Here is a 19,492-nt window from a genome sequence, read left to right on the forward strand (position 1 = left end):
CACCTGTCATTACCTGGCATCTATATGCAAGTGAAATAATCTTCCCAATTTGTATTTGGGCACAATGCCATCATAACAGATGGACATGGGTGTACATAACTGGGAAATTATGCATGTACATTAAATATGCAGACTATGAGCATAAATCCTTTCTAGGAACATTCAAACATCTGTCTGCTTTGAGCTTCTGTGTATACTGTTCACACCATGTGCCATCACAGAGGGAGGGCCTTGTCAGAGAGGCAAAAAGGAACGATCATGAATTTCATGGAAATTGTTTTATAGGGTGTGTTTGCCTCACTCTGGGCAAAAGAAACATACAAATTTTATAAATATTGTTGTTATTTCAAATATCAAAATGTAAAAATCAATTTTGGAAGCAAAAAAGCCAAATATTTGGACATTATAGGGAAATAAAATTAAAATTTGGATCAATTATTAAAATATCAATGTATGATACATACATGCTTTGTAAGCCTCAATAGATTCATGTAAAAGTTCCGTTACTTGAGTCCCTTCTGAAAGCAAAACTGTGGATAAAACAAATCAGTATTTTTCTTTTTTTTTTTTTGAGTTGGAGTCTCACTCTGTTGCCCAGGCTGGAGTGCGGTGGAACACTCACAGCCACCGCAACCTCAACCTGCTGGGCTCTGGCAATCCTTCCACCTCAGCCTTCCAAGTTGCTGGAACCACAGGCATGTGCCACCACGCCCAACTAATTTCTTGATTTATTGTAGAGATGAGGTCTCGCCAAGTTGCCCAAGTTGGTCTCGAACCCGTGGGTTCAGGTCATCCTCTCACCTTGGCCTCCCAAAGTGCTGGGATTATAGGCATGAGCCACCGCGCCTGGCCCAATCGGCATTTTAAAAGCAACTTTGTAACTCATCTTCTTAGTCAAGAACAATTTTTAGAGTGTGTTAGTTTCATTTACTGCAGGTATATACCCAGACAGTAAAGCATTCATTATTATTTGAAGCGAGGAATCCAAGAAATTTAGCATTGCTATCTAACATACTCTTAATGTTTATCGCTAGGTATACCTTTCATTTTTTGTTGTTTGTTTGTTTTTTGATAAGTAGAGCTCTGTCTTCATAATATGTGTAGGCCTTATTTTAACTTTGTAATATTCCAGTTTTCCATACAAATTAAATACATATATTAATTTGTCTTTTATTAATTTTAATGCCATAGCTTTACCTTTTTTCTCGAATGCACTCATTTACATACTTAGGCAAATGTTTGTCTATATCTCTTTACCTTCCAAGAGTGCTTTAATATGAAAGCAATAAACAAAGTAACACTAACAACTCATAAAAACATAAATCATCATGACTACTTATGAACTTATATTTTTATTTTGCAATGAATGTCTATGCACATTGAGCATAAAAATTTTAAATTGTATAAAGCCATAATCACTCATTCATTGTATAATTCACGTGTGACTTCAGAATCTTAGAATTCAATAATACTAAAATAGTATTATGTACTATTTGATATATGTGGCACTTATCAATAGCATGTGGTATATTTATGATAAGGTGATGTTTCCACGGCAAACTTGGAATATTTTGTTTATACATATCTTTAAAATATTTATATAACTGAATCATCAGCAACACATGCAACAATTAAACATCAACAGGATGATCTAGTTTCAGCTAGTCTCATTACTAATTATTAAAAATTAATTCAAACTTAGATCTATGCTTTGAAAAGGATTGGAAATAAGCACTATAATATAAAATCAGGGACTGAGGTTTAGAAAATTATATTTGTCATAAAAACAATGCACAGAATATATTCAGTTTAGACAATATTTAAGGTTTCAACTATTCCACATCTAAACATTTAAAAATTTTTCTTATGCAATTATTTGAAATACCTCATTGTTATTCAATAAAATGGCACATATATTTTGTCTGTCTAGTCAGAAAAACATGCATTTATTAAAAATCCTGGTCACTTACATTTAGTGATACAAATATTGCAACTGATAAATCAACCGATTTTCTTCAGTGATAAATTTGCATTAAAATGATTAGAAAATTGAACAGACACTTCACAAAAGAGGATATCCAAGCAGCCAACAACCACATGAAGAAATGCTCAACCTCACTAATCATCAGGGAGATGCAAATCAAAACCACACTGAGATACCACCTAACTCCAGTCAGAATGGCAATTATCAACAACTCAAAAAATAACAGCTGCTGGAGAGGGTGTGGCGATAAGGGAACACTTCTACACTGTTGGTGGGAGTGTAAACTAGTGCAACCTCTGTGGAAAGCAGTGTGGCGATTCCTAAAAGCTCTAAAAATTGACCTTCCATATGACCCCACAATCCCCCTACTGGGAATATACCCTGAAGAACTCAAATCACTCTATAAAAAAGATACCTGCACACGTATGTTTATCACAGCGTTGTTCATAATAGCAAGAACCTGGAAACAACCATGCTGCCCATCAAAAGAGGACTGAATTTAAAAAATGTGGTACATATACACGATGGAATACTACGCAGTCATAAAAAAGAACAAAATCATGAATTTCGCAGCAACCTGGATGGAACTAGAGTGTATAATACTGAGTGACCTCTCACAGAAACAAAGATCCAAGTATCACATGTTCTCACTCATATAATGGACCTTGAACATCCAATGTAACACTATAAGAAAATGACTGACGGTACTGGGAAACTATTGGGGGGGGAGGGGGATGAGATTAACAGTAGCAAATATCTGTCTGGGGATGGGAAAACACCTCTTATCAACAGGGTGCCTGAATGAAACGTAATTGTACACCTAACCCTTAACTGTACCCCACAAAACCATAATAAAAAATATTGATTAATAAAAAAAAAGAAAATTTCTGTCACCATACATTATTTTACTGTTTTTTTTTTTTTGAGTTGGAGTCTCACTCTGTCGCCCAGATTGGAGTGCAGTGGCTACTCCCAGCCACCGCAGCCTCGACCTGCTGGGCTCCGGCGATCCTTCTGCCTCAGCCTTCCAAGTAGCCGGAATTACAGGCATGTGCTACCACACCCGGCTGATTTTTTGATTTATTGTAGAGATGAGGTCTCGCTGCCCAGGCAGGACTGTTTTCTTATGCAGTCTTTCCCCTATATTTGTCACAAGTATATGCAGATGACACTCAAATTTACTTCCTCAACCTAGATCTGAATTTCTAAGATAAACCTTAAGGTCTCTGACATTTTAAACTTAGGGTGATCAACACAAATATCAGTTTATCACCTTCACACTTTTATTATGAGTTTCTCCCTTTCTCTGGCTAATAGTGTCATCAGACTTCTAGTCATTCTGTACCTAAAAACTCCTTTTGTTTCTACTTTTTCCAGTCATATCATGTACTTTCTAGTAGAGCAGTCTTAAGCATCTTGTAGTTGCCCATATTCTCTCTCTCACACCCCACCACACATATGAACACACTAGTCTTTTCCACTGTTGCCACAATTTCTTTGGTTAAGTGTTCTAACATCTACCTCAAAATATGGTTTGTGATTGTGTACCTCCATAAGTCTTTGATATTTTCTTATTAAATGAAGTACTTTTTAAAAAAAATGGGCAACAGATCATTTATTTTCTTAAAAATATTGATTACTACCTTTTTTGGTAATCAGTTTCCTGTTAAACCTATCTATAACCATTTTTAGATAAGAGAGTGTCAAGTAGTCCAATTTAATCATATCGACAATGGGATATTGTGAACAGAATAGGCTTCACCAGCATTAACATAAATAGATTTACCAAAGTTCTCAGCTTTGTGATCTTAGGAACTTGATTTTGTTAGCACTCAATATGTGAGTGGGTCCTCCAAGATGCAGATGTCAAAAGGAGAATGAAATTGTAAGAATTATTTTAGAAAAATGCTCTTGTGACAAAAAATAAAGAGGAAAGCAAAAATAAAGAGGAGGGCTGGAGAACCCTCACACTACAATATCTGATCCCAAGGAAAGAGAACTCTGAGACTTCTAGATTGCCCTGGTGCAATGAACTTGTAAGGGAAGTTTGGCAACACAGTTGCGGAATCCTTGAGGCATAGTTAAAGACTGTGTCTCCAGGAATGGATGTATTTTAGCATCTAACTGCATTTGGTCATTAGCTAGAAGAAGCTCTTGGGGAGCATGGCCTTGGGAGCAATAGGATTTCAGAGCGTACAACTAGGGTTCTTGGTCAATTACGCCTGTAGTTACTAGTAAGTATTCTCTTGACCAACACAACCTGGAAGATAATGTATTTCTTAAAGCATAGTTCTCTAGCTAAGTTTATAAGAAACTTGGTTATGTATTAACAACAGTTGTTTTGCTTACACTAAGGATTAACAACCTGGAGGTCAAATATTAATATTAAGAGATTAGCAAATTATCTCCATGATAGCAGATTTGTGTCTAAGGGGTGAATTCCAGTGCAGTTGAATTAGTGAACGTGGACTCTGAACAAAGAGATTTAAATGAACAATTCAAACTATAATGACACCAGGCTATGACATTCAGATATACTCACGTCTAACTAAGGCTACACCTTCTCTGAGAAACATACAGATCACATCTGGACCTGAGAATCCTCCCACTGTACACAGCTGAAGAGAGGCTGCTGAATTATCTCTCTGAAATATGTCTCTTGTGCTGCATACCAACTGGTATCTCTGTATTTGTCAGCATTTGCACAAAACAAACCACCATAAAGCACTGATCTATTATCTATTTCTCCTGGTTTGGGGGTTGACTAGGTGATTTTTCTGTTCTCCACCAGCTTGACTGGAACTGGATGATTTATGATAGCTTTACTCACATGTCTGGGGACATGACAGGGTGGCAGGAAGGGCAGGGAAGACTAGAGCCTCTTTCCACATGTTCTCTCCTCCTGCAAAATGCTACCCTGGGCTGCTTTACCTGTTGGCATGGAGGTTTCCAGTGAAAAGAAAGGTCAACCCCTATTGCACAAGCATTTTTCAGTTCTCTGCTTTTGTCATGTTTTTTTATTGTTGTTTTAGCTAAGGCAAATCACATGGCATCCCAGAGTCAATTATCGAAAGGTCTGGATTCAGGGAGCCCTGAAAAAACTAGAATATTCTTACATCATCTTCCTCTTCCTTTTCCTTCTCCTCCTTCTTGTCTTCATCCTTCTCCATTTCCTTCCTCTGCTTCTTCACCTTCTTGTAATTATACAATGACAAAGAGCACAATTGCATTCCTACATTTTTTGATTCTGGCATTAAAAAATATATATGTGCTTGGGTGCACTCTTACATGTTGAATTCATCTTCAATTTGTTACTTTTCCTCCCAACCCTCAGGTTGCCAACAATGTCAACCCATCTCTTTCTATGATTCATAAAGATCCTGAGTGTTCATGGGTTTTCCTCAGAGAAGAAGCTACAAAGATCCCCCTTTAAAACTGATATATTTACATCGGAAAATTATGAGATTAATGCTTTATTTGGATGGTACCTGGTCAGTTCACTCAGTAGTAGCAATTCATTATGTTCTCTGATTCTAATAAAATAATAGATGTGTTTATTCTTAAGTTTAGTTGTTGCTTGAATGTGAAAATTAGAAGGTAAAAATTGGATAATATGTGGATTGTTAGAAACTGTAATTTTCTACTGCAGGGCTCTTCTGTAAGCTTACTATGTTGAGCCTATTATTACTATAATCAGGTGCTTAAGAGGATAAACATGAAAGCAACATGCTAAAAATAAAAATAAGTAAGTGCTTTGGAGCTTTTGGCTTATAATCTAGGCAGTTTCTAAAGTATGAGGCAAAGCTAGGTATTAGAAATCCTGGTAGGCTGGTGACATCCCTGCTGCTATCCCTGGTGTGGGTGACTGTACATAGTCTTCCTTTTATATTACTAAACTACATGTATGCAGAACTACATTGACATTGTTTGGTGCAGTTGATACACTTAACTTTTAGTCTCATTGCTAGGCCTCAAACATTATTCCTGTTGACCTGCCCTCAACAACTTTTCTTGTCTCAAATCTTAGACACCTCTCCACCATTAGAAAATCCACTAGATTGATTTCAAGTAAACATATGTTTAGGGAAACGTAATTAATCTGATCAGTCATTTGGCACAAGTAACTAATTACTCAATTTTGTACTGTTCAACCAAGGAGGTTTGTCTGTATGTATGTTAGTTAGTAAAAGGAGAAAAAGGTAAGGCTGGCACTTTTTTTTTGAAAGTAGCATTTACCTTTAATGATTCAGATACACTCTTTGGTCTGTTGAAAGGATTGGTACATTTTTACCCCGATGAAAGATAAAGATAACCCTTTTGACTTTGACCAAATCACTGGCTGTTGTTGTGAAATCCATAGCCTTTGGCTAAGGCTCTAGCATTCCATTAGCCAAATGCTAGAACATGCAGAAACTTGTGTTTAAATGTTTCTCATCAAGTTTTTTGGTTGGATTCTACAGCATTCATCCAGTTGTCTGAAATTGAGCTGTATTATTGCACGTCTTGATGGTTTTCATACATGCTCAGTGTCTACTCCGAGCCTTGGGATTGCGCCTATTTGGTTCACGCATCAGGAGCTATTGGTCTATCATGCAGTCATTCATAATCTATACACAGTCATACAAATGAAGTTGTTTTTGTAATTTTCATGCTAACAATCATAACCTTGGTACAGTCCACATTGTTATTCTATATTGCTATCTTCCCTTTTCTAGCTAACACATTAAGTGATATCTAGGTAAACCTAATCTGAAGTCCTGCTGAGTACTCCTTTCATAAAAGAAACAACTTGAGTTTCTCTTTATGAAAATAGAAATTTAAAGTATCTATACTTTTTAGTCATTTTAGATTTTTGTATATAAGACTCAAAAAAAGAAAACAAAAACAAATAAAATCTTCCTTTCTTATTGTGATTTTTTTTTCTAGTTCTGAGAACCCCCATGTCCCACTTTTAACTCGTCACATCATGTGTTTTTCTTCTAGGACTACAATGATGAAATTCGTCAGGAACAACTACGTGAATTGTCTTACTTAAATGGTTCTGAGGACTCTGGTCGTGGCAGAGGTATTAGAGGCAGAGGCATCAGAATAGCTCCCACAGCTCCTTCAAGGTACTTTTTTTCTTACTTAAATAAATTAACAATTAAGGACACTGGCAGCTCTTTTCTGTCCTGCTGTATGTCACGATCACAGGTAGGACTAAACATCAACGTCAGTAACAATCACCACCACAACAATAAAAACAATAGCAAAGAATGTTACAGGGGAGAAACTGAGGTACAGAAAGGTGTATGAAATTTACTGAAGGTCACATAGACAGTCTGGTTTCAGAATTTACAGTTCATGCTCTTAACAACTACCCTTAAAAATAAAGGCAGCCAACCTGAGATTTTCATTTTTTGGTTCTATCCCCAGGATTAGGATATACAGATGATACAACCATTTGCCTCTTTGAAACCACATGATCTTGTATGAAGAAAAAACTATAAATTTTGTCTGTGCTTTGAAAGGTCTTTTAATAGACATAATCTGGCTGGGTAAGGAGGCAAATGACAGGTAGGTAGATACATACATACATACATACATACATACATACATACATGCATGCATGGATGTACAGAGATTGATATAGATCATATATATGCCATCATCCCAGGAAGCACACTTCTTGCACTACTGAAGTTAGGGAATTTCAAGTTCTGATACATTTGATTTTATAATGTCCTTGGTGATCAGAGAGGATTTTCTATTCTCACTATGCAAAGAAATTGGAAGCTTTCTGTGCTGGAATTTGTTTCATAAGATTCTGAATTGTTCTGGCTTTCAGCAGAAAGCATTGATTTGAAAAGAGGTAAAGTGAAATAATACTCTTAGCCTTCACACAACTATGTAGTTCATTCTCTTCATCTTGTTATATGTGGCCTTTAAATCTCTAAATGACACAGATCTAGAATATTATTTCAAATATTACATAGAAATTATCTTAAGAGATGCTAAGATATTTTGCAGAGTCTATTTGCAAATTAAATTATATTAAATTTTCTATTTGCAAATTAAATTCTATTTGTAAATTAAATTACACCCCCAAATATTTTCCCCACCACCACTCAACTTAATCACTAATTTTAAACACTTAAGTCATAAATATTTCAACATGTGTCAGAAAAAAAAGTTAATAATGATAAAGTTCCAAATAGCATATCAAGGAAATAACTGACTATAGGTAAAATGTGGAAATTCTAGAAATTATATTTAGCTAAAAGCAGCACATCTGAATGTGTTGTAGAACTTATTTATACAACTTTATCTTTAAAAAATTAAAAGCAGAGCTCTCTAATGTGGTCCAGGATCATTTGTTTATTGCTAAGAATTAATGTGACAATGCAATACTGTATTTTTTTAAATGGGTTCAGCGTTTTATAAAACCCTGTACATTTCTAACCTTATCTTGCTGGGTTATGAAATGACATCATTGCAAATCATCTTTAATGGATTGAATCATGTATGTTAAATCAAATGAAACTGCCACTTTTGTAGTTCAAAAAATGCCAATTGTAGCTGTCTTATGTGGTTTATCCTAATATATATTTAGGAAGTCTAGAGAGGGCACACTATTTTTTAATTGTATATTACTTGAAATTGGAATGATTTTTTAAAAATAATGCATTTATCTGCTTTTGGTACTAGCAGGTTTATCAATTTTTGAAATAGCCTAGAACTGCCTTTTGATATTAATAGACTTTGTTTTGTTATTAACATTCCTTAACAGACTATTGCACTGGCCATATTTGAATAGACCATATAAGATTTTATTTCAGAAAGGCTTTACTCTAAAAGTTTAATATGTTTAATAATTTAATAAAGAATAGTGCATTATGGTCTCGATTTTTAAATATCTTCTTTAAAAATTTGGTTGAAAATTTTTACTACTTAATCCCATATAATGCAGATCTGATACTATATACATAAAAGAAAAAAATTAGCATTAAAAATAAAATTTTACATCCAGTGCTGTATTGTTATCATTATGGTATTAGCATTAATGAACATAAATAGAAGAGGACCTTCTTTTCTTCTATTTCAAACAACATAATGAATTGTATCTACAATTTTAAATAAAGATACATCTTTACAAAACAGAAAGTCATATTAATAAGAAAGCTTTGGAAACCATGAGTTAACACAAGCTAATTGGTACATATTTGTGAAATTATTACTTTATTAACTTAATAAATGCACTTATATTCAAAAAGATGGTGCCTAAAATAATTTTGAGATGACAATAATTTGTTGAAAATCTATTTAAAGGAATTTACATTTCAATAAACATACTATCTAATCTTCTAATAATAATGCATACCAGAGAATAAAGCATTATACCTGTATATTATATTAATTTATTTTATGTAATTGAAGAATGATAACACGTGACATGCTTATCACACATCACCACTACACATTGCAGTGAGCACAAGCAGTGGAAAATGAAACATTAGGGCATATTTTGAAGGCTTTTGTTTACTACAGTGAGAACTAATACACGGACCTAATAGAGTTTGTTAAAGAGTAGAGTAATCATATTTACTTCTAGGAAAAACTGTCTACACAGTCATCACTGTGGATGGTGCAGAAGAGTTCAAGTGATTGAGAGTGAAACAGAGAAAGAGAAAGAGAAAGACAGAGACAGAGACACTGACTTACTATAGGGGAGCCGAGGAGAATACAAATCCATTTTGTCTTGGAAAATATCCAAGACAGGAGGAACAAGCAGCACTTGGAGTGTGGAGGGATAAGGCCAGATTAGATATTAAAATTTATAGGAATTAATGCCAATCAGATATTGGAAAAGAAGTATGGCCCAAGACAAAGATAACTCTCTGGTGTCCAGCCTGGTAAGAGATCAATGGTATCATCAACTAAGATTAGGTGAAGGATCAAGTTAAATGAAGAATATAATTATTCTTGTAACTAATCTTAGCTCTATGGATTGCTAGTGTGACCTTGGGCAGGTGGCCTGTATTCTCTGTACCTTGGTTTCTCAACTTTTGAAATAGCTTAGAACTGCCTACATGAAAAACTGGTCAAGATGCTTAAATTAGATAATGCACACAAGGCAATGGTTCCCTAACTAGTCTATCCATTGGAATCACTGGGAGGGGGTCTCAGCCTCCAGAAGCTGTGCTTTAATTGACCTGAGGTGTGGGTATGGTCTATAATTTGTAATTTTTAAAAGACCCTCAAGTTGACTCTAACATGCAAGCAAGTTATAGAACTTCTGATATAAGGAATGCAAGTCAAGATGTAGATTATGTTGGGAAGGAAGCAGAAAATAGCCATCATTAGAGTTAGGAACTTCAGGCTGCAACTATAAGAGAAAGGATAAAAATTGAAAACAGAATAGACTCATATTCTAAAGGGGATCCAGGAATAGAAACCAGCGAAGGAGGAAGGGGAGTAAGAAAGAGGAAGAAGGAAAAGTAGAGAAAAGCAGAGTCATAAAAATCTAGAGAAATATTTTCCAGATAATAGTCCACTGTCTTAAATATAGCCGGGCTCGGTGGCTCAGCCTGTAATCCCGCGCCTTTGGGAGGCTGAAGTGAGTGGACTGCCTGAGTCTGCGGGTTCGAGACCCTCCTGGGCAACGAGACCTCATCTCTACAATAAATAAAAAAATCAGCTGGGCGTGGTAGTGCATGCCTGTAATTCCGGCTACTCAGAAGGCTGAGGCGGAAGGATAGCCGGAGCCCAGCAGGCGAGGCTGCGGTGGCCGGGAGCGGCCACTGCACTCCAATCTGGGTGACCGAGTGAGACTCCAACTCAAAATACATATATATATAGAATAGGGAGAAGCACAATCAGTGGATAATGAAAATTTGGTATATAGAGACAATGGAATACCACACAGCCGTGATAAAGAATGAAATCATGTCCTTTGAAGCTACAGGGATGGAGTTAGATATCATCACCCTAAGTAAACTGACTCGGAAACAGAAAACCAAACACCATATATTCACTCATGTGTAGGCGGTAAACAGTCACAAAGATGGAAATTACACACACTGAAGACACTAATGAAGGGGGAGGCAGTAGGGAGATGAGTTCAGAACTACCTATGGTGCACAATGTTCACTATCTGGGCCACCTGAGACTCAGTTCCCACCACCATACAATATGTTCATGTAACAAATATGCATGTGTACTTCCTGAATTGAAAACTTAAAAAAAATGTATAAATAAATAAAGGAGGTGCAGTGGCATGAGACTGGAAAAGAAGCTAGTGGAGTGTACTGCAAGCTCTTTAAAAAAAAAAAAAGGCAGCAGCAACTAGTGGATTTGGACCTAGGGACACAACGGACAATCTCAACCAAGGGTATTTTCAGCACAGTGATGAAAGTAAAAACTAGACTGATTGCATTCAGTTCAGGAACGAGTGGAAGGCAAAGAATTAAACATAGAAAATGTCCTTTCAGGAAGTCAGACAAATGAAGTAAAGAACACGAGAGTGTGGATTTAGTCAGGGGCAGTATGCTAAAATAGATGATGTGAATTTCAGATTGAATTGGAGGAGGGAGCAATGGGGTTAATATTCCAAGGAAAGAACATCGTGCATAGAAAGTAATGTGTCAGGTTCAGGACACAGGTGTGATAGGACTGTGTCTGAGAGTCAGTTGATGTAGGAATAGAATGAGAAATTAAATTTGATGTGAGCATCATATGATTTTAGAGCAGAGGAAGTAATAGACTCCCAAATCTGCATGTTGTTTATTAGAAAAAGAAATCTACCTCAGGTCTAGGCAGTTATGATACTTACCCATGATTATTCAGTGATGTAGCCAGGACTTGTGATATGGTTTAGAGTAGGGTGACCATATAGTGTATTACTCACACTTGGAAACTTTTGAAAGTGTGAGAATGCTAAAGTGAACAGGAAGCTAGGACAGTCATCACAAAATCTGGATATGTACTCATCTTGCTTATGAGGAAACAGACAGGTGCTTGCTGCTTGGAGACTCAGGGAAGGTAAAATTGGTCTTCACATCTTTTTTTATAAATGCATTTTATATTAGCATGATAATATAGACGATTGTATTCTCAACCATGTTGTACTTGAAACCAGCAGCAGGTTTCTGGGTCTTTTGTATTTCACCTTCTCCCAATCTAGGAGAGTGTTCTATATACATTAGACTCACAATCAATTCTCTGATAGTTTCTCTATTCATCAGCTCTATAATCTATTTAAAAGTTTTAAAAGCTTTACCAGCGTTCTTACTCTTCACTCATAAAAGCTCTTTTTCTGCAAACAAGAAAGAACTGACTGCTATTCATAGCAGAAAGCATAACCTACGTCCCCATATGTGGGTATAGCCAGCCAAACAGTGTGATTGTTGACATCCCAATGATCATCATTTTTTTTTTCCAAAGCTTTAGTGTTCCTGCTGAAAGCAGTGCTTTCTGGAGGCCAACCTTTCAGACATAATAAAAAGTGAAATAACAGTGCTTTTGCCCAAAGATTTCAGACAAACATTCAACCTTTCTAAAGGCTTCAAAATACCATAAAAGTTGGCTGCAACCATTTGATCTTATGCTTTTAGTGCGAGTTACTTTTATTATGAAGAACTACAGAACAGAGTATTCAGTCTATTCTTTTTATTGCAGAGTACTAACGTATTCCACTAGCACCATAGTTATCATAAGAAAATATATTCTGTCAGGGACTGCACAGGCTCAGGAGGTTACATGCATGATGATAAATCAGTGACAATGAGTTGTGATTTCAAGTGACCTCAAACTTAAGCTGCTATAATAAGCAGAATGATATCACCATGGTTAGAGCTCCACATTTTGTTAAAGTGCAGACAGATCATTTTTTTGGTAAATGACAGCATTGTGCATCTCTGTCAATGACCCTCCAGCATTGGAGGAGACATAGACATCTAGACGCTCAGCTTCATAGATGGTCCAGTGAGTCAGGTATCAGATGGTGCTCTGATTTGAATCTTCTTGGAAAATGTGGAATATAATCAGTATGAGTTTTTTCCTTATTTTTTTTGTTTGTTTTTTGGTGAGGTTTTACAGTTATAGAAAAGACAATATGGAAGTGTTTTGTATGGTTTTCATGAGAACTAATTCATAGCCAGTATTTATAAAAGTATTCTGTTATAGAGGTCAAAACACTATTTATTAAATAATCACTATTAAACACACACACACACACACACACACACACACAGAGAGAGAGAGAGAGAGAGAGAGAGAGAGAGAGAGAGAAATTTGTATTTCTTTCCCTGCATGAAGTCGTGAGATGAGAGGATTTTCTGTGATAGCCTCTTTCTCCTGTCACTTGTTTCTCATCTGCACATGACCTGTTTCTCCTAGGGGCCGTGGGGGCGCCATTCCTCCTCCCCCGCCACCTGGACGAGGTGTTCTCACCCCTCGAGGAACCACTGTGACCCGTGGAGCTCTTCCAGTGCCCCCTGTAGCAAGAGGTGTCCCTACCCCTCGAGCCCGGGGGGCACCAACAGTGCCAGGATACAGAGCACCCCCTCCTCCAGCCCATGAAGCTTATGAAGAATATGTAAGTACTCCATGAAAAGTCAGTTGTGAGGAAGAGTTAAATTGATTGGCTAACAGGCTGAGCCTCAAAACATTAGTGTGCCATGAATACAGCAGGTAATGATTGTTGCAGAAAACAAATGTCATTTGCAACATTTAAGCAGTGCATTTAAAGGACAGCATTTTGAGAAACACTTTCATTTTACAGGTGTCATCATTTAGTTTTAAATAGCCTGCATTTCAAAAGTCAAACTATCCTCAGGTTTTCTTACAAGGCGTGATCAGATTTCAAATGAGAAATAATTATAAACATAGTTTAAACTGCCATGTATTCATAGAATTCTGGGACTTCATAAAGATTAACATAAAGTTCAGAAATATTTGACAAATATAATGTAGCTATATTATAAACTTTGGTAATATTGTAAGACCATATGGCTGGTCTTTTGCTTGTATATCCTGATTTATTCTTTCTCTCTATTAAAGATATGAGTTTCTCTCCTATTTTATCCAGCATATCTCTTAGTCATCTGATATATCCAGGCACCTTTTGATCTTTAGTTCAGGTTGTCAGTATTTCACTGGTTACATTATGTCCCTTGTGTCCATTTCTCCTACTAGATTGGAAAACTTGTAAAAAGGGAGTTTCCTGTCATTCACTTGTGTAACCAAAGCAGTCCACTGTAGATGTTCAGTGGAACAGATGCAAGCCAGATCATCATCCTATGAAGCAGATTCATTTATTATCTCCAACATACCCAGCTCCTGACCTAGGCGTTTGTTTCATTCAACCACCCACAAACATGCTGTTCTCTTAAATGTCTTACGTGAATTATGACTCATTAAACATAAACTCTTTTAAGTACAGTTACTTTCACGTGCTGGGCATTCAAAACATACATGTTTTATGGACTGGTTAATAACCCATCAAAATTTTATTCTAAAATAAAGTGAACATAATTTATAATATCACTGAGAATATATTAATGCTTAGTGTATGTTTGTTTTGAGGATCACGTTACTGCTGAAATATGAAACATTGACTAATACCTGCAAGTGGGAAGAAAAATTACCAGTAGAAATTCACTTCTACTGGAACAGATAAAATATGTTCATTTTAAGTATCTTTAGTACATTATGCCTCATTATTTAAAACCTTAAAAAAAATCTTACAATTGCAATGCTAGAAACAGGAAACATATTCTATCCTATAAATAAGCCCACAAGTCAAAAAACACAAGGACTCGTCCTGATTCTGCCATCTCTTGCCTGAGACATAGTTTGTGCAAAATAAGGACTTCTTATAAAATGAAATAAAAATCTATAACGGTGTCATAGATATGAGTGTGTGTGTGTGTGTGTGTGTGTGTGTGTGTGTGTGTATTTTTTGTCTCTGAGGAACCTTTGGCTCCACAATCTGTATGTACACTGTCACTATGGTGGCTTCGTCCTCCAAATAGAGGCTTAACCAGATCATGGTTGGTTTGTTTTCCAAACATCAAAAAAAAGAGAGAGATTAAAAACTCTTCAGGTTACAGTGATCAACATTGTTATTAATCATATAATTTGTATGGCATATATAGTATATGAAAGAGAAAAAGACTGGCAGAATAATTGTAGCCTTTTGTGCATTCCAATTTATAGTGAATAAATCACTCATATATGAGTCAAATAAGAGTAAGTGACAAAAGTACAAAGAGTTTATGCAAATGTGGGTGGAAAAGGTGGTATTCTGAATGGGAAAATCTAAGAGGTGGATGTTTCTTAAAAAATAGATAAAAGAAAATATTAACGCCACGTAATCTGGTATTTTTACTTAGATTTTAAAGTGTAAAATTCCTTTTATTCATTCACTCAATCATTTACTGGCCCTCTTATCTCAGGTGCATTCAGAGGGTTCAGGAGATATATCTGTGAATAAATCACACCAAATGTCTGCTTTCAGAAAGCTTGCATTATAGTGGAGGAGACAGAAAACAAGCATATATAAATAAATGAATCAAGTAGTCAAGTAGAGATAAGAGTCTGGGAAGAGGAAAGAGTCCACTGCCATAAAATGGTCAGTTAGGGAAGGTCTCCCAAAAGGGAACACTTTTGAGCAAGTGCCTAGAGGAAGCAAGGATCTAGGCCAAGGGGTTGCATCTGTAAACAGCATCCCTGATAGATGAAACTGCAAGTATAAATGCCCCTGAAGTGGAACCTGTTGGAAATATTTTGGGATCAGCAAGGAGGGTGTCAAAGCTGGAACAGAATGTGTGAGGAACAAACAAGGATGGAGGGATCAATTCATGGCATTATAGGAAGGTGTGGAGAAGGAAAATGATGTGATCAGATTTATATTTTAAGAGGTTTATTCCAGAGGCTGGGCACGGTGGCCACGCCTGTAATCACAACACACTGGAAGGCCAAGGAGAGAGGATTGCTTGAACCCAAGGAGTTTGAGACCAGCCTGGGCAACAGAGCAAAACCTTGTCTATACCAAAAATTAGCCAGGCATGGTGGCACACCTGTAGTCCCAGCTACTTGGGAGACTGAGGCAGAAGGATCTCCTGAGCCCGGGAGCTGTGATCCTGCCACTGCTCTCCAGCCTGGGCGACAGGAAGGCTCTGACTCAAATAAGTGAATAAATGAATAAATAAATAAATGGTTTATTCTGCCGACATCATGGAGAATAGAACACGGGGTGAAGGTAGGCACACAAGTGGAAACAGGGAGACTGGTGACTGGTTGCAGTGTCCCCCACAACCCCTTATCCAACAGAATGATAGCTTGGAGGAGATGATCTGTGAGGCTCTGGTGATGGAATAAATGTGGAATGTGTGAAAGAGAGAGGAGTAAAGAATGATTTTTGTGAAGTTACCCTGACGTGAAGGCTTTTGAACTGAATAACTGGGCTCATCTGAGGCACCATTTATTAAAACAAAGAATACCAAGGGGAGAGTTGAAAGTTCAGTTTGAGAGCCTATTGAAGGAAACAGTTTGGCCCTTGGGAATGCCTGTGGGTCGCTGGGTGGACAGGATGTGGAATTTTGAAGCAGACCATAGCATTTCAAGGTTTGAATTCTAGCTGTGTCACTAGCTGTGCAACTTCGTGAATACTTTGAAGTTTGGATTTCTCTTCTACATTATGGGAATAATCATTTCAGCCCCTCAAGACTGTACTGAAGATTAAAAATAAATATCCATAAGCACTTACAAGTATATAAGAGGAGGAACCAAAAAAAAAAAAAAAACCAAACAAATTGTCTTTTGGAGGGTGGGTTCATTGTAGCACAGAAGTCCCCTGCTAGGCAAGTGTTCTAGGAACCCATCAGCATATCAGCTAGCATTGTTGTGAGAGGCTGCGTTAGGCTTCAGTGGATTTTTTTTTTTTTTAAGATTCTTTCAATGTGTTTGCCCATTTCATGATGGGTGATTTACAAGCGCATCTGCTCACACCCACTGAGTGTTTATCAGTTTTTGACCAAAAATGGCATTAGCCCCTTACCCCACTCTCCTTATTCATCTGATCTCTCCCTGAGGGACTTGTTTGTTTGTTTGTTTCCCTGGGTGAAAAAACATCCTCAAAGGGAAATATTTGCCAACTTGGAAGAGATGAAGCAACAAACGGCAGGATCCCTAAAATGCATCAAAATTGACGAGTTCAGAAACAGTTGTGAGCAGTGGAAAAAGCATCTTGGTAGATGTATTACATCAAACAGAGAGTACTTTGACGGTGACTGAAGCTTAAGCATTGAAGAATAAATACACAATTTTTTACAAATAAATTTCAGGTTGTTTGGGTCTCCCTTTGTATAAATACTTAGAACATTGTAGGTATTCAGTAGAAGGCAACTATTATTTAAATTCTTATCATATATAATATTCTTTAATTTCTGTCTGGGATTATCTATGAACCCGTTGAAATCATAGATATTTACCTACTTTTTGTGAACTAACTAGGCATTACTGATTGCAAATAGCAGAAGCACTTGGAGCTTCATTGAATAAAATTTGAAGGGAAAAAAAACTAACGTTGAGTGTGGGGAGTGTCGTATGAATGCAGGTTCATGAAATCCAACAATAGAAATGTTACCTGGCCTTAAGAAAGGTCTAGCCCAAGGAACTATAAAATTATCAGTAATCTCTCTCTCTCATCTCATCTGTTTTCTCTGCATATGTGCTTCTATTTCATTTATTTCGATACACTGGGTTTTTTGGCTTCTCTGACAAATATGAATTACGTATAATAAAATATCCCCACCCAAAGCTGTCACATTTTTACGTGGCCAGCTCTAGTTAACAGATAGTACTCTCTCAGTTCTTACCCAGAGCCCCAGGTGGAAGAATTGTACTCAGTCAGGCCTGTCACATGTCTAGTATTAATCAGTCACCTATGACAATAGGGAAGAAGTCACTCAAAATTAGGTCTGGGATCTACCACTCTTCAGCACCCCATGGCAATTGTAGGGCAAAGGAGAAGTTCACACAATAGAAACATCGCCCCAAAGGGAGACATTAGTTTCCAGGGAGGAAAAAGAATTATGAACTTGGAAGGAATATTTATAAACATACTGTTTTGGGAACACTTTTTTTTATTTCATACTTTATTAAAGTCTTCCGCTATAATATTTTAGTGATTTTTTTTTTTCCTAAAAGCAACGCAATGAGTACACATAAGGTTTAATACTTGGTTGATAGGCTGCTGGCAGCAATCTTTGAAGTCCTCAGTACCAAACTCAGATTAACACTCCAGACAGAGCTGCTCCTCTCTGCTCTGGTTTTAGACTATTGATTCCTCCATAAGGGGTAAGAAAAAAAAAAGTATAAGTGTTTCAATAACAAAATAATAGCACCATGCTGAGTTGACGGTGAAAACCTCGAAGGAGTTCTTAACTCCCAGATAAAATTTCTTAGAAAAGCTTCCCTTTATTATAAATCACACTATGAGTCAATTCACTCTTCAGACTTCTTTCTCCCCTGCTGGGTCTCAGCATTAAGTCTCTGACCACATAGAACGTATTTAGGTAATCAAATCCACTCCTTGCAGCTGGCCTGACAAGAAACAGCTTACTGTAATTGAGATTGCTGTTTAAAACCATCATTAGTGTGAGCTGAGTCTAAAAAAAAAGTGAATTTTAGTTTGTTACACATTCTAACCCAGACTTTAAATATTTTAAAGCTTCTTTTCATTGACCTTCTGCTAAGAACAGTACATTTACAGTTTACAGATCCATCATCATGAATGAAGTAGATTTGGAGAATTGAAAAGTAGATTTCAACAAAAACGTTCATACAACAAAATATCAAGCTTAGCATCCCTAACAGTGGATAATAGCTTAAAAGAGAATAAATTAAAACTAAAACTTTTGAATGCCTACTAGGTTCCAGTCACTGTATATTAACTTACTTAATCTCATGATAATATTATTGGCTGGCTTTAGACTTTACTATTTTAGCAGGTGAAGAAACTGACACTTGGAAGTGAGAATTGGACCCACTTCTTTGTCTCCACCGCCTCCCTATCTGTTACATTGTGTTTCCTTTTATTAAATAACCATAAACTGTCCTACTTGCCTCACAGAGAACTCACACACAGTTATACAGACCTTTTGTACTTCATGCCCCATCCAGACCGCTAGCCAGTGTTTGAATCCCCTGGGTAATATTTAGGACATCTCCCAGCCCCTTTTTGAACACCTTCAACTACAGAGAATTCAGTACCTCCGGAAACTAGGTGCCGGCAAAAGAAAAGCTATGGTTAAAGAGACAGTCTTTATTCTAAATAGCCTGCCATCTAGTGGGAGAGACAGAGTCGGTCCAATAACATACAATATGTATTTGCTACATAAGTTTATCTTAGTCAGCCTTATATTAGACATCATTTTTGGAATGATCTTCTTCCACTTACAAGTTTTCAAACATCCTAAAGGCAGACAGTGTTTCTTACATTTATCTTCGCAGTTCCAAATAAAG

The 19,492-nt window shown here is 36.7% G+C and overlaps 1 protein-coding gene across 1 annotated transcript in view; it reads left to right on the forward strand.

Moving 5' to 3' along the window:
* KHDRBS2 (KH RNA binding domain containing, signal transduction associated 2) overlaps positions 1-19,492 on the forward strand; it is a 478,057-nt gene that overhangs the window by 277,766 nt on the left and 180,799 nt on the right. The window contains exons 4-5 of the mRNA XM_021706491.1: positions 6,968-7,095; positions 13,361-13,559. Coding sequence (XP_021562166.1) covers positions 6,968-7,095; positions 13,361-13,559 — 327 coding nt within the window. The remainder of the gene's footprint in view (positions 1-6,967; positions 7,096-13,360; positions 13,560-19,492) is intronic.

The sequence above is a fragment of the Carlito syrichta genome, unplaced genomic scaffold (assembly GCF_000164805.1).
Source record: "Carlito syrichta isolate Samal-C Ts95f unplaced genomic scaffold, Tarsius_syrichta-2.0.1 Scaffold315645, whole genome shotgun sequence".
Lineage (NCBI taxonomy): Eukaryota > Metazoa > Chordata > Mammalia > Primates > Tarsiidae > Carlito > Carlito syrichta.